At 42.6% G+C, this 14,813-nt stretch overlaps 1 protein-coding gene across 13 annotated transcripts in view; it reads right to left on the bottom strand.

Moving 5' to 3' along the window:
* cadpsb (Ca2+-dependent activator protein for secretion b) overlaps positions 1-14,813 on the bottom strand; it is a 58,701-nt gene that overhangs the window by 20,168 nt on the left and 23,720 nt on the right. For 12 of the 13 annotated variants that reach the window (XM_053439555.1, XM_053439537.1, XM_053439625.1 and 9 more), the window contains exons 4-13: positions 14,224-14,304; positions 13,708-13,941; positions 12,373-12,494; positions 9,115-9,226; positions 8,105-8,244; positions 7,669-7,735; positions 6,979-7,087; positions 6,666-6,878; positions 486-622; positions 180-367 (exon numbers count right to left, since the gene is read on the bottom strand). In XM_053439555.1, coding sequence (XP_053295530.1) covers positions 180-367; positions 486-622; positions 6,666-6,878; positions 6,979-7,087; positions 7,669-7,735; positions 8,105-8,244; positions 9,115-9,226; positions 12,373-12,494; positions 13,708-13,941; positions 14,224-14,304 — 1,403 coding nt within the window. The remainder of the gene's footprint in view (positions 1-179; positions 368-485; positions 623-6,665; positions 6,879-6,978; positions 7,088-7,668; positions 7,736-8,104; positions 8,245-9,114; positions 9,227-12,372; positions 12,495-13,707; positions 13,942-14,223; positions 14,305-14,813) is intronic. The other variant, XM_053439633.1, reaches the window with a different exon arrangement.

Raw genomic sequence — 14,813 nt, 5'->3', positions numbered from 1 at the left:
GCAATGGGCAATATGAGTGTTTTCTGAACATTGGAGCATTTAAACATATTCATCAAACCCATATTGAAATGATCAACCTGAATTTGAGCATGATATGTCTCCGTTAAGGGGTTTTAGATTCTGTTCAGCGACGTGGCTTACAAAGCACAGACACTTCAGTAGAAAGGATCAGGGCCCACCTGTTCCCGTGGACATGGGAGGCACAGAAAGCGAAGCTGTAGTGAAGCAGAGTGGGGTCAATGATCGCCCCGCTCTCTGCTCTCTCCAGCAGGTCACGCAGGTAACACAGATGTCTGTGACAACCTCGAACTCCGTTCCTGGCACAGTACTCATCCAAGACAAACACCTGGCCTGGGCTGAACCATCCCTGCACCACACAAACACAGATGGGGGTGTTACGTTGACGCATATCACCAAGCAGCAGCAGCCCACTGCCTGAATGCCGTACATGCATTGTGTGTTATAACGGGCAGAGAGACACTCACCAGGCAGCAGAAGGTGTCGTTGAGCCTGTGGTCCAACGTGAGCCGCTGCACCATCTCAAAAAGCGAGGCGTGGTCAAAGCTACAGGGGTTAGCGGAGATAAACTCATCCATGCCATGTTTCTGAGCTCTGTCAGCATCTATCCAGCCAACAGCACAGGGAAAAGCACATGATTCAGAGGAGAGGACATCAGTGAGACCCGGGAACACAGCAGATCTTTCTCACAACACAGAGACACCAGGGTTGTTTTTCAGCTACTTCTAAGGGCAAATTATAAACACTCACAGCTTACATTGTCAACTTGCATTGTTTCAGACAGCGTAAAGAGATTTGATGTATTGATGGATGACATTCTATCGATCTGAATGAAATCTCAGTTGCTTCTGTATGTTCACGCATGAATCTTAATATGTCGCATTCACTGCTGTTTTACAGGGTTCATTTTGACATGTCCCAGACGTGTTTGAAGAAGTGCTGCCTGTCAAAATTAAATGCATTTCTACTAAATGTATGTAATAGATTCTGCCATTCGCTATTGTTGAATGTCACTCAGGTCCTGGCAAATTTTAGAGACGTGTGCTATTAAAAAAGACAGAAATATGGTAAAAGAATAATTCATTTGAACACACTGTATGGCTACAGTATAAAAAAGTTGTAAAAAAGTTATCGATGGGAGAATCGCAGATTCTCTCCAGTTACAGATGCTGGAAAATCAGGATCACACTGTTTTTTTACTTTCTGTATCAAGACGAGACTTTCTATGTGAAACTCAGTTAAGAAAAAACAATGGTGGCATCAAATTGTGTAAAAAAATAAACTTTAAATATGGTTGATGAAAACATTGGTGGAGTTATGTTTTATCTTTTATTTCTCTGAACAAAAATGGAAGACATCTAAACTGACCTTGATTTCTTGCTCTGTAAACAATAAAGCTTTCAGAGACAAAGATGATGGCAACAAGGATGATTCAAAATAGATGCTGTCATGTCCTTTGTGTGAGTGACAGGTGTCATGTTCACGAAACACTGACATGAGTGATGATGATGATTTGGGGGTGAGTGTGGGGAATAGGGGCCTGATCTTGGTGGGGGGGGGGGGTGGTCACAACTGACGTCTGTCTACCTCCAGGTTAGAGGGAATAGGGAGAGGGTATTAATACTGGCGCTATACATTCACAGTGATTTGAACCTACAGAGGGTTACACTTCAGGAAATGAGCTTTTTTTTTTTTTTTACTCCAATCTGAGGAGGAGAACCTGTGAGACAACAAGTCAAATGTGGACGATGGAAGTAGAGGTTGTTCAAAAGGAGAAGGACAAGACAGGTACAGAAAAAGTCATAATGTAAAAAGAGTAGGACAGTTAACACAGAGATAAGGCGATGGGAGTAGGGGTGGGTGGTGCTGGTGCTGGATGTGGGACGGGATGAGAGAAGATTCATTGGGCAAGACGACCCCACCACGGGACAAAGACACGTGGTCCGACAAGTGTTGGAGAGCGATGACCACAAGAGGAAGAGTCGCTGAGGGGCAAGTATCAAAGGAAGTGAAGTTGTGGAGGAGTGTTAAGATAGTGATAAAACATCCAAAGAGTGAACAGAAGGCGCCTGGCGTTGGGCTGTGACACACAGTGAGTGGGCTGTATCTCCTTTGGCTGAATTAAATGAGGAAATGGAGTTGAGGTCCAGAACATCTCAGTGCTACAGTAACATTATCATGACTTACAATAGCTCGTACTTCAACCATGAGTTAAAAAATGACCAATATACCAACGTGTATAGGCGGGTAGTTTTGCATACATTTATAAATTATCACATGCTGGAGAACATCGTGACTTTTCACTGAGCTTTTAAACGTCATGCACATCTGCAGACCCATTTTCAAATGTGCATTTTTTTTTTTTTTTTTTTTTGGCATTCCTTTTTTTTGGTCTTTTTTCTCTACGCATTTGCAAGTTGACAATACTTGAATATGTTGCAGTGTATTCATGGTCTCTACAGAGCACACTAACAGGCATACCACTACTGGAGAAATCGAATAGGGTAGCAATACAATTTGGTGCAAGTACATGGGTAAATAGCATGAAGCTGACAGAGGCAAAACTGTATCATTCTCTGGGAGATGGGGGGGCGGGGGGGGGGGGGGGGTGAATGAAAACTCCTGTAATATGTACAAAAGTATATATGGACACATGACACAGGTGTTCTCCTATTCAGGCAAACAAAGGGCAGTCAAAAGAAATCAAAATGAGATCTCTCCTTTTCTGGAGGTGTAACACCGGTCTAGCCTCTATCTACAAGCCCATCTACTGTAAGAGAAGGAGGAGGAGGAGGAGGAGAGGGGGAGAGGGGGTCCGGAGTATTTTATTGTAAGAAGGGGCGGCATTAGCTACTCCTTGTCTTTTGGCATTCAGAATACTCCGCATACATATTTGCCAACTCTCATCGAAAAATTTCAAAGGAAGACAACTAAAAGCAATTGAGCCCTCTGCAGTAAAGCATGATCAACCCTCGGGACAAATTTCACCCATGCATCCAATAGATACTCTAACATCACAGCCGTCATCATTCACACTTTATCCTCATTTATATCGTTGAGCTCACAAACCAGTCTGACTTTCTTTCTAGATCTCATCTGCAATAAAAAAGAGTCACCAGTTTGTTTTCAGCTCATGGAATTTAAATTATTAATAATCACAGGAGATGTTTGCTCGTGTTTCTAATGGGGTCACATTTTATCGTCACGTTGCTTTACTCTGAGGGATCCCATCACCAATGTGGAAAAAAAGAGAGAAGGCAATTATGCAGTAACAGCTCTAATGTTCAACCTTAACCATAGCTGTGTCAAATAATAAGGTTCTTAGAATAAAAACTCATGCATCCTATACTGGCACGAATGGATGCTTATACTTTGATCATCAAGTAGAGGTCGTCAAAAACAAAACAAAAAAAAGTTATCAACTAATATCTAAGACATGAAGCGAGACGTGAAAAAGGATAAGAGGGAGAGAAGACAGAGAGAGAGAGAGAGAGAGAGAGAGAGAGAGAGAGAGAGAGAGAGAGAGAGAGAGAGAGAGAGAGAGAGAGAGAGAGAGAGAGAACGTTGCATTTGTCAGATAATCAGCGGGGATTATCTGAGCTGTGCCGGCTACAGGGAAGCACTTACCCTTGAGTCCAGCTAGAAGACAGCAGGGTAAGAAGGGACAAACCAGAATAACATAAAGACTAGCAACAAGGCTGGAGGAGAGCAATCACGAAAGACCCTGACCTAGCAGCTGCATTACTCAAGAAGGGTACAGGCAAAGCATGAAGAAGAAAACACAACTGAAAAACAACAACCTATACCAACATGAGAGTTTGTGGGCGGTGGTGTGTGAGCACATGTGAGGATATGTGAACTTGACAACAGATGTTGAGGCATATAAGAAAGAGAGAGCGAGACAGAGACAGAGACAGAGAGGAGGAGACAGAGAGAGGGAGGAAATAGAGAATTTTTACGATCCTCATCACTCCACTGCAGTTTATTTATTCTGGATTCTGGACAAGTACTTAAGGAGTCGGAGAGCGACACGTTAAGTACTGTCCCTCTGTCTGACTGCAGATCAAAGACAAGTCTGACTTTTAAAAGGGACAACGGCAAACACATACACCTACATGATGAAGTCAAACCCCAACAGTCGCTTTCATGTGTAAAAGATGCCTGTCTTTTTTAAAAGGAAAGAGAATATGAAGGTCCTGGTCGAGTTCAAATAGATAAATCAATAGCAAATAAATCAATAGCAAATAAATCTTGCGGCGCTTTAAAGGAGCACTCCACTTATTTTACACAAAGATCCTTCCACTTGTCAGTTTAATCTCCTAAAACATTTTCATCCAAATGTAGCACAAAATTGACTAAATTGTGAATTAATGTGCGTTTTCATCCACTACTCTTATGTGAAGTTAGTAATTTTTCCAGGAGGGTGCCGATACAATATTTCAGAAGAAGAGAGCAAATTTAAAAAAGCTTGAGTCAAACTTCAAATGGTGGAAAACAAAGCTGAGGTTTGTTCCTCGTCTGTATTTGACGTATGTCTCCTCTTCCATCCAAACAGATCTGAGCTGTTTGTCTCGGTTTGGGGTTTCTGTGATGGAAGCAGAAGCTTCAGTGGACTATGAGGTCAAACACTACATTTCTTTAACTAATATTTATTTGCTAAGTCTGTTTCAATTGCAGTTTGTTTTATTTAGCTGGTATCATTAAAGTAACTTTTTCCGTTTGGGCAGATATTAAAAACAAACTGATGAAATCCACCACGAGAAATCCACTAGATAATGTCTTCTGTGTCTGAAGGAGCTTTGTCAAGTCTTTAACATATAACCCTAGTGATGTCATAGTGATGTCATCACAGCTTCCTTTGGTTGGAGTTGAAAAACGCAATCTTATAACAGAGTCTGCACAACAATCCAGATGTCTGGTGTCTGTGTTACTGGGCAAAAGCCATGTGTTTATGATTTTTAGTGTTTGAGAGAGACTGACTTTATGGAACTGACTTCCATATTTATGATAATCACTGGAGTAACCCTTAAAGCCAGCTCTAGAGGCATTGATCAGTATGATATCCTCAAATTGTTTTGAGTTTTCCTGGGGTTTGTCCACATTTAACGGAACCCTTACGGCATGTGATGTGTACACCTGTGCAGAAAAACCACTTGAAATCAAACCAGAACCTTCATAGAACTCTTGTTTTTCGATCGGTCCACTACAGCAGAGTCAGGAGGGCTGTGTATGTTATGGTCCCAGTGCCATTCAAGACCACCAGGGGGTGAAACATGTACGCGTGGTGTGCCACAATGTTTCGGGGAGGGGGGTAGGAGGTCTGTGCCACTGTGAGGAGGCTTTGAATGGCAACAGCTGGCATCAGAGGCGTCAACTAACCACAAGAACGATCACATACTGGACAAAGAAACCAATGGAGAAACAACATAGAATTTATGTAATAGGATTCTGAATAACTCGTCCAATTCATGTAGCTCATTTAGTCCAACCACAATGGTATGATTAACAAAGAGTGACATAGACTTGGGGCTTTTTACAATTGACTTATCGTTATTGCTATGATTATCATTAGTGTAAACCTAGGGTGCTAGTTATTACGTTTTCTACCAACCTAAGAAAAATATAAAAAATTGTTGTAGAAGAATTCATTCTCAATCTGAGTCCCAAAAAATGCACACAAAAAATATGATTTGTTCTGAATAGCAGGATCTATTATTGTGGATTGTTAGGAGGAATGTGACCTTAGCTTCCGAGGGTCAGAACATCTATGTTTGTGTTATGAGCAAAAACACGCTACTTTTGAACTTTTGCTCCAGAACAAGAAGGGAATGATTGACAGAATACGCCCAAAAAAACAATTAGAACATAAACGGACTATGTAAAGAAAAAGCATTACTTTGAATTTGTAGCGAAACGTACAAAAAAACATATTGTATTCCCTTCCTTAATGGGGGGGGGGGGGGACAGAGGAGACAGTTACAAGAGAAGTTGGTACAGATGCCACACTACTGACACGACAGTCTTACCTTCACTTTGCTAACTGAGCTGTGGGCTGCTTAGAGGTGCAAGTACAGTGACAGATAGGTTAACACTTCTGGCTTATAGCCGTCATTCAGTCAGCACGGAACAGTCTGAGAGAAGGGTCTCAGAACCCCGGCCGCCTGCAGAGCTGCCCTCTGACGCCACGAGCTAGATTAAGAACCGGCCTGCGGTCGGGACGGGAGCGGCGCACCCTGGCACTGTCGGCCTGAATTCAACCCCAGCAGGCTGGAATGTTCAAATCTGATGTTTGGTGACCTATTTAGTTTTTTTAACGCAAAGTTTTCACGCCATACCCTGCTGCTGTACAATAAGGTCTACCTCGGGTTGGTTGCTCCTTGTGAACACAGCGATGGAAGAGCATGGAGTTGCACCTTTAAACACTGTGGGAGTTGTGACAATGAGTGGGGGGGTCCATCAGATGCTGGAGGGATCTGTGAGAGATCAAGGCATGTGTGTGCGTGCTTGTGTGTTAGTTCTACCAGCACGTTTTGTGACTGCAGTGTGGAGCGCATGGCGTGAGACATTTATGGGTTAGAGCTTTCACTGCTTGGTGGATGGAGACTGCTTTCTGCTTAGGTGGCCATGTTGTGCTCCAGGCTACTTACAGAACTGAGAAATGGGAGCATCCATTTGGGCTGAGGCGCCCCCTTTGGAGTTGAGTTTCTGGACCTGAGTGGGTGGGACGGGCTTGTGGGACTGGCCAGTGGCGCGATACATGGCCTGGACCCACAGGATGCGGTCCTGCTCGTCATCGCTGGCAAACATCACAGTGTCACCCTCCTTTACTGCATTGAAGAAGGCCCGGCCGCCATCCAAGCCTGGGACAGAGATATAACCGAACACAAGTAGATGATTATTATATTTTTTTATAATGTGCATGCACCTGAAGTTGTATGAGGTGTGGGTGTGATGTCCCACCTGGCTGGGGGTCGCTGTAGTCCACAGTGTACCCGTCCAGCTGGAGCAGTTCCTGTGGCTCTGACTTTTTCTCCCTGTAGCTGCACATGGCGAATGTATACTGGCTCACCTGTAAAACAAATGATCAACCATCACTTCAACCAGCAAAAGATAAAAAAAATATAGAATTCTATGTTGTTTCTGTTTAAATAATTTCAAATCAGAGAAAGAAAGAATAGCCCTCAGAAGAGTGCATCTCTTCACCAAGGCCCCACAGTCCCCTAAAATTCAATCAGGCTGCACCAAATTGTACTCACTCATAGAAATCTGTTCCCTCAATATATATCAGATTTTTATTTATCTAGATCCATTGATTTCTCATTGGAGATTGGTAAAAATGTCACAGTTTCTTAAAGAAAGTGAGAAAAATTTATTCTGGATCCGCCCCTGATACAAATCTGCATTCAAAGTTAAAAGTTTTTCATGGAAATCTGTTGAGTAGTTTTTCTGTAATCCAGGAAAAAAAACATCTCCACACATTCAGACTATGCAAATATTATTTGTATTCTCAAAAATAACTAAATAGTGTGACTCAGTTGTGTTAAATGAATCTTTAAATATGTCACTGGCTGAAAACAGCAGTGATCCCGACTTTAAAGGTCACTGCTACTTCACTTCGGCTAAAAACGGTTTATTTCAAAGTCATCTCACCTGCACTAGAACAAAGAATCGCTTCTTCCAGCGCTTCCACACATTCTTCCCAAAGGCCCACAGATACCTGTCAAGACATGGTCCACACACAACGAGATCAAACAACACAATCCCACAGACACAGTTCATTAAAATGTGTTTTGCTTCAGATATGACAGAATTTGCTTCGGGGGTTACATAACGGGAATTCTATAAATGTTGCCTTCAATATTTTGAGTTTTATTCAAACTTTAAATGACAAAAAAATCTATATTTTTTAAATCTATACTCTGGTGTCCACCAGGGGGAGTAGAGCTCTTCACAGTATTTTTCCATGCTACGTGACTAGAAATGAGGCCAAGGAGTCGAGAGGGCTGGAGTTCTATAAGAAAGACATGGGAAATGAAAAGCACATGGGAACGTCACAACACAGTTATCACGGCCGCAGGAGCCTCACCCGCAGTGTTTCATGTTCTGTGGCTTGTCCATACGTATGGCCAGTTTGATCCGGAGATCTTGGTCGGGGCAAGCCTTGGTCACAGTCATCTTGTGGAGCTCTGACTGCTTGGGGCTGTTAGGAGTTGGGTGGAGGACGACCTGCACTCGAATGAAACAAAAGAAAGGACAGCGAAGTCAGAATTCATGATTATTAATACGGATATCCAGGAGGTAAATCTTTAATCTCTTCCTGTGCGACATTCAGCAACACGGTGCATGTGTTTGCCAGGACTTGTGATTATGTGTGTTTGTGTTGCAAAGTGAAAGAATAACGTGAGTCAGTGTCGAGGAACAGAGCGGTGCGCTTTCCTCTGCCTCCCCGAAGAGGAGGCCTAATCTCTCTTTGCGGCGTTAAAGAGCTTTAAAGCAGCCTGCCTTCCTGCCAACGCTGCTGCTGCAGTGGGAGATCAAAGAGCCTTGTCACAGCCAAGGTCACTGCCATGACAGGGACGTCTGAGGTGCAGCGCCCGAACGCAAACCCCAAACACCACCCTCCATTAACCATCTATCACAGTATCCTTACACAGTTACACCCCAGGACAGTGCCGGGTGAAAATCCAGAGTGAAGTCTCTGCTCTTTACATTTGAGTCGGTGACACCTAAAGATTGCGATAGTGGAAAAGAAGCTCTTCTCAATCACCCTACTTCTGTCTTATTAGAGAATTACAGCGTATTTGGTTTGTGTTTGTGTGAATGAGCAGTGCATGCTGGGAGCCACATGTCTCCTGCAATAATCTAAATTCAGATGGACGAGAGCAGCTCTTCAGCAAAGGATTTTCTCATTTTGACAACCTCAACTCCATGATTGCAAATAAAGGTTATTTTCTGATGCACAATCTGGTAATACTACACCAGACACTTTGACAAAATACTCCACTGAACCTCATCTAAAGCAAGAGATTTCCCTGTCTTCAGATCAGTGTATGTCTGTGTAGGTAATGACAGTGAATGTTACGACAGTAGGTTTACCCTGCCCAGTTCTTTGTCCTCCAGCGCCAGCACCCCTGTGCTCTCTGTAAACAGCTTCACCTTGACACCGGGCAGAGGGTGTGTGGTGGTGAAGTCCCCCTGGGTGCCCCAGCTGAAAGACACAACAAAACACTCCAGAGGTTAGCTTCCATGGCAGCGTGCGTGTCCCTACACGGTGACCTCATCTCAGGCAATCACAAAAACATGCATATATATACATACATATTTATATCTCCTTTTAGTTGAGGATTTTAAGCCTCTTCAGCACTTTGCTCAAACATAAATGTACAAAGAAAATAAACTTTAATTTCAAATTAACAAGTATTACAGTAATCTAAGAGACAAAAATCCCTGGTTTTAGATACTTTATATAAAAATAGTCTTGACTCGATAACTGACTGTTACTAGGATTGCAACTGGATTGCAGCGAAGTGGAGGGGAGACAATTAGTTGTTCATGGACACACACTCACACACACAGGCACAGCAGTATATATATTTGTATCCCAGAGGAAAGACGATGGGGGACAGGCTTAAAGTAATGTCTAAAAGAGGAAATACTGCAGATTCACACGGATCTACAACATCTCAAAGTAGGACAAAATCACACAGACTTGATTCCTCTGCCTTGTTCTAAATGCATCCCTGCTATTTATATCGCCGACAACATTAAGCCTGCACGTGGCAAGATTTTTATTCGACAAAAACAACCGTCTAATCAGCCAAAATTATTCTGTGGGTCTGCAGCACAGAGAGCGACGCCACAGACTGGCTAAAATTACCTTCTGCTGTCGGGAGTATTGCACTAATTTAACCCTTATCACAGGCATGACGCAAAAGGCAAGGCAATTAATTTGCAAAGCAGCTTCCGAAATGCGGAAGGTGACTCTAAATGCTGTGTAAGCGGCATAAAAATAAAAATGCTTCAAGATTGCACTTAAAATAAACGAGAGGGGAAAGTTGTCTATTCAATTACAGCTCAAAGTAACAGACCATAAAGATTGAAGAGCTAATAAACCAATAAATAAAGGTTTGACTCGCGTTCCAAAGGCTCTTTACATGCAAAGCAGATCCCAGTTATTTAATGTATCGCACCACATGTTGGAGCATGTTGAAGCTCACACTAGGAGGCAGTTAAGCATCTATAGTGCTGCTGACCTTAATGCAGTTATACGTGGAGGCAACCAACATAAAACAAGGTGCAACACAGACTCTAAACAGAAAAGACTAGGCTCAGATTCTGGCCCCTGGACAACAGACACTTACATGAGCCTGAGTCTGTATTCACAGTTCGAGTCCCTCTTGGTGTTAACACAGTGTTTCCTTTCTGTTCCATGATGGAGGCACAGAAACACGAAGAGGACATTTGGTTCCAACAAGACGAAGAAAATACCCACTTGATTTTTCACTTTTTTTTACTGAAAAATATCTTTTTAATTTTGAGTGAATATGAACTTCCTGAAGTCTTGGTAGTTGCAAGAGTGAAGACCTGACTAATAAACTTCATAAACTAGAAACTGTCAGTTCTGTAAGTGTTTAGTGCAGATTAAACACAATAGCTTTGTGTGATATTCAGAGAGTTGTTGACTTTGGACAGAGTTTCCTCTTGTTTCCATCTCTGTTTTTCTAATCATAGCTAATCAGCTGCAGGCTTCAGCTCCATATTTATCTAATGGGATTGAGAGTGGTATTGATCATCAGACTCCTGGCAAGAAAACAAATGAGCTTTTTTTTTCTCCTCCAAAAATGACAAACTTAACCTTTACAAGCAAGATCTGTCTGAGGCCAGTATGGACATGAGGAGAGAGTAGAGTGACCAACACTATTTTCAATGTACATGTGGGCATGTGAATTTGAAAAACTGTGAGTCATTCACTGATAACAACCAAACCTCATAGACCAGCTTCACCTTCATAAGCCCGAAGGATTATGGGACAAAAACACTGGGTGAACACGATTTCCTCTAATCACGTTACACAACATACAGTGTATAGGCTTTTTGTTACCTCTCGCTGTTATAGGCGGCTGCCAACATGTCATGCTGCCATGTGCCGCCTCGGAGATACAATATAAACAGAAGCTGAATCTCTCTCTCTCTCTCTCTCTCTCTCTCTCTCTCTCTCTCTCTCTCTCTCTCTCTCCCTCTCCCTCTCCCTCTCCCTCTCTCTCTGCTGTGGAGTATTTAGGACAAGGTGTCGATTTCAAACCATTGGAAAGCTGTTTTTCTTGTAACCACCTCTGACATTCATAATTAATTGTGATTTAATGTACATTCAGACAGTTCAAACATGTGGGGAGCAGAGAAGCGGCCGAGTGCTGGTGAGAAGCTGGTGGTGAGCTGTGTGGATGTCAGGTGGAGGCATTGTGCTGCCATGAAGGTGACCTTGTGGATCAATCTAAGGTCTATAAATGGACGTGTCAGTGCTGCGCTTTACGGTTCTTTCTCCAAAATATATGAACGACCGTGTGGCAAACGAAAATAAAATAAACAACTGAAGAATTACGACACAATTACAAAAAAAATCCTTCTAATGGAAACATTAGAACACAATGAACCCTTCAATCAATAATTCACCAGGAGTAAAGTGTAAATATACAATAGCAAGAATTACAGTCTGAGCACATTCACCAAATACAAGCAATTACCGTATGCAAATAACCTGCAGCAGTATGCACATTAATGCATTTATCTCAAACATGTTTGTGGTTTTTCCCACACACACACACACACACGCACACACACACACAGCCCTCGACATGTTCTCCTCTAATCCCTTCCCTCATTCATGTTCTTCCATCTCTCTCATACTCTCTTCATAAAATGGCTCTTGAATTAGGGAGATCAGAGGAAGGTATCTGGACCTTAAAATAGCTCCAATTTGCATGAATGTTTCATGGACGCTTTCTCTTCCATCTTGTGCCGTCCAATACTGACTAAAGGCAGATGGGTTTAGTGGAAGATGTGTGTTTTCCTTTACCACGACCTTGCTATCATTGTAGCATGAACAAGAAGTGAGGGAACAATGTATTTTTGGATACGTGCAAACTGCTGGGACGTGTCATAGTGGATATAGAGTGAATTACACATTGAATGTCTGAATACCTCATACCTGATGTGTGATAATGAGTGGGATGTGGGCTATGGTGATAAACTGTGTTAATAATGTCTCATTCGTGTCTTAAAGGCCTGATCAATGACATGAAGTTTTAATAACAGGTATACATCTCATTAATTCAGAAATTAAACTTAGGCCCTTACGTTGGCTTGGATGCTTCTGCCTGGTCGGTCTGGAGTTTCTCGCCTCCCTCCACCTCCATGGTGCAGTAGACGATCCTGTTCGGAGCCAGAGACTTCAGCCCCACCACTTCCATGATCACCACCTGGGAAGCACAGATGCCTCAGTGAAGGTTGTCGATGAAGAGTGATTCATCTCTTAGAAAATAGGTTATAGAGGAAAGCTGCTTATGGGTTTATTCTACTACATCAAATCTTAAACATAATCCTAAATCACCAGGGGTGTGGTTATGACGAAACTGTAAATTGTTAGGAGGACAAACCATCCACCAGATCCACTGATGTCTTAATGGCACCAATCTATAGTTTGACAGTCGCTGTTTGCATATGGTTTATCAGTCCTGTCATCTTACAGATGCACGCTATATTAGCACCAGTAAATGAAGACATTAAGATACATAAACATGAATTGGTGCTGTATGTGAATAATTTTTGTCAAAATGAGTAAAATTAGATTGAATCTAAAACTGCTAGATTTAATTTATAGCTAACAATTTACAATATCACTAATGACCTAAACATACACGATAGTCCCACACGATTGTCTCTGAGCATCGTCATGATACCAATATTTCTCGTATAGCGGGATCAAAAATGCTGAAGGATTTCTGTTCTAACTTGCAGCTGATTCCAGCTCGACTCTCTGAAGGATTCCCAGGTCTGTCGCTGAGGGATTTCTGGCGGCTGCTGCAAGCCAATCAGTTGGAAAGTAAACAAACTTGAAAATTAGGCTTCACCGGGAACACCACGGACTTACCACCTCACACAGAAACCTAATTGCCACTATTGTGCAAATAATCGCAGCATTCAAAATCCGCGTTGTGTGCCCACATCTGTGTTGAGGAGCAGAAAAAAGGTGTCATACACACACTGTGTGCCTCCCGATTCTGAATTAGCACTGCATCATAAGGCATGAGGTGTGATGGCTCCCTGTTCGGTGGTGATAGCTCATCGCAGACATGCTGATAACGAGATGACTCACGTTCCCCGTTAAAGAGCAGGTGAACGGGTTTTTGTGTGTCTGTGTGTGTGTGTGTGCATGCGTGTGTGTGTGAGTCTGTCAGACTGTTCTTCACACATCTGTTCAGGCCCCTGGTACAGGTCTGTGATCTGTTTCTATACTTAGTCTGGAGCTGACGAGGAGATGACGACAGCTCTGATTTACGAGTTATTTGAGTTTGGATTTTCTAATGGGAGAAAATAGGGCTAGAGACAGAAATCCTGAGAAACCTTGAACTGCAATGAGTTTTTTTTACATTCACGTGACTACTCTATAGCTTCATTCCTCAGGCACGGTACCTCCAGAGTGAAGGACAGAACCACATCAGACTTGGACAGGGTGTTCTCGTCCTCCTGGCCCATGTCGATGATGGAGGTGTTGTGGCCCCGTTTCATCTTCTGGATTTTAAACTCTCCCCCCTTGGACACGGGCATGCTCTCCAGATTGGCCATCAGCTGATTCACTGAAGACTTGAGCTCCTCGATGAACATGGCTTCCATCTCTTTAGACACGAACTTGGGGAATTTACCGCCCTGTGGACAGAACCGGAGAAGAGTCAGCACTGAACCAAAGCCTCGATGACAAGTAGTAAATGATTCAGCTTCTAAAATCCAAGTTATTATTAGATATTATTATTATTAATTAAGTGTAAAAGATATCAAATAAATATTGGCAAATATGCATTCTACAAAAAAACAGTCTGTTCCTTTGTGGGTGGCAGCTCACACTTGATGCCACACCATATTCGTGACATATTAAGTATACGACAAAGCATATTAGAAACAATCCTGAGTCCCCCGCAGACTCTGACTCACCCTGGCAATCTGGTCCGCCATCTGAAGACGACCATCCAACTCCCTCCTGATCTGTGCAGCCTGCTCATCCAGGTTGTCCAGCTATTGATAAACACAGAGAAGGAGTTCAATGAGGTCGCAATGCATGAATACAGCCAGGGGCCGTGGGCAAGGGGCCAAGGTCAAAGGTCGACCACATCTCCCAGCCACGTTTATCTCTCCACCTTATGCCAACAAATGAATCTTTTTTGTTGGTAACACATAATGACATATTTTGGGCTTCTGTTACAATATTTGGAAATGTACATATGAAATTCATACATATGTGCAGCTCCTTGTGACCTTCACAGAAATAAGTTTATATTTTCATCCTTAGAAATTTGCTAAATAATTTATAAAATCCAATTTAATTACTTAAATTATAAGAAATGTATTGAAGCCACTGTTTATATGACAGGTTGTAGTTGCTGTGAAGGGAAAGAGGAGGATCCCAGCTCGCTGCTACAAGGGCCAAATGTTAACAGAGTGAGTAATGGATGGGCAACAATTTCGTCCATTGATGGAGGTCATTTACAGGCGCCCTGAAAACGTATTGGCCTCTGGAGGCACTA

This window comes from Pleuronectes platessa, chromosome 2 (genome assembly GCF_947347685.1).
Source record: "Pleuronectes platessa chromosome 2, fPlePla1.1, whole genome shotgun sequence".
NCBI classification, from domain to species: Eukaryota; Metazoa; Chordata; class Actinopteri; order Pleuronectiformes; family Pleuronectidae; genus Pleuronectes; species Pleuronectes platessa.
The sequence above is the reverse complement of the archived record's forward strand: the minus strand, read 5'-3'. Positions and strand labels throughout refer to the sequence as shown.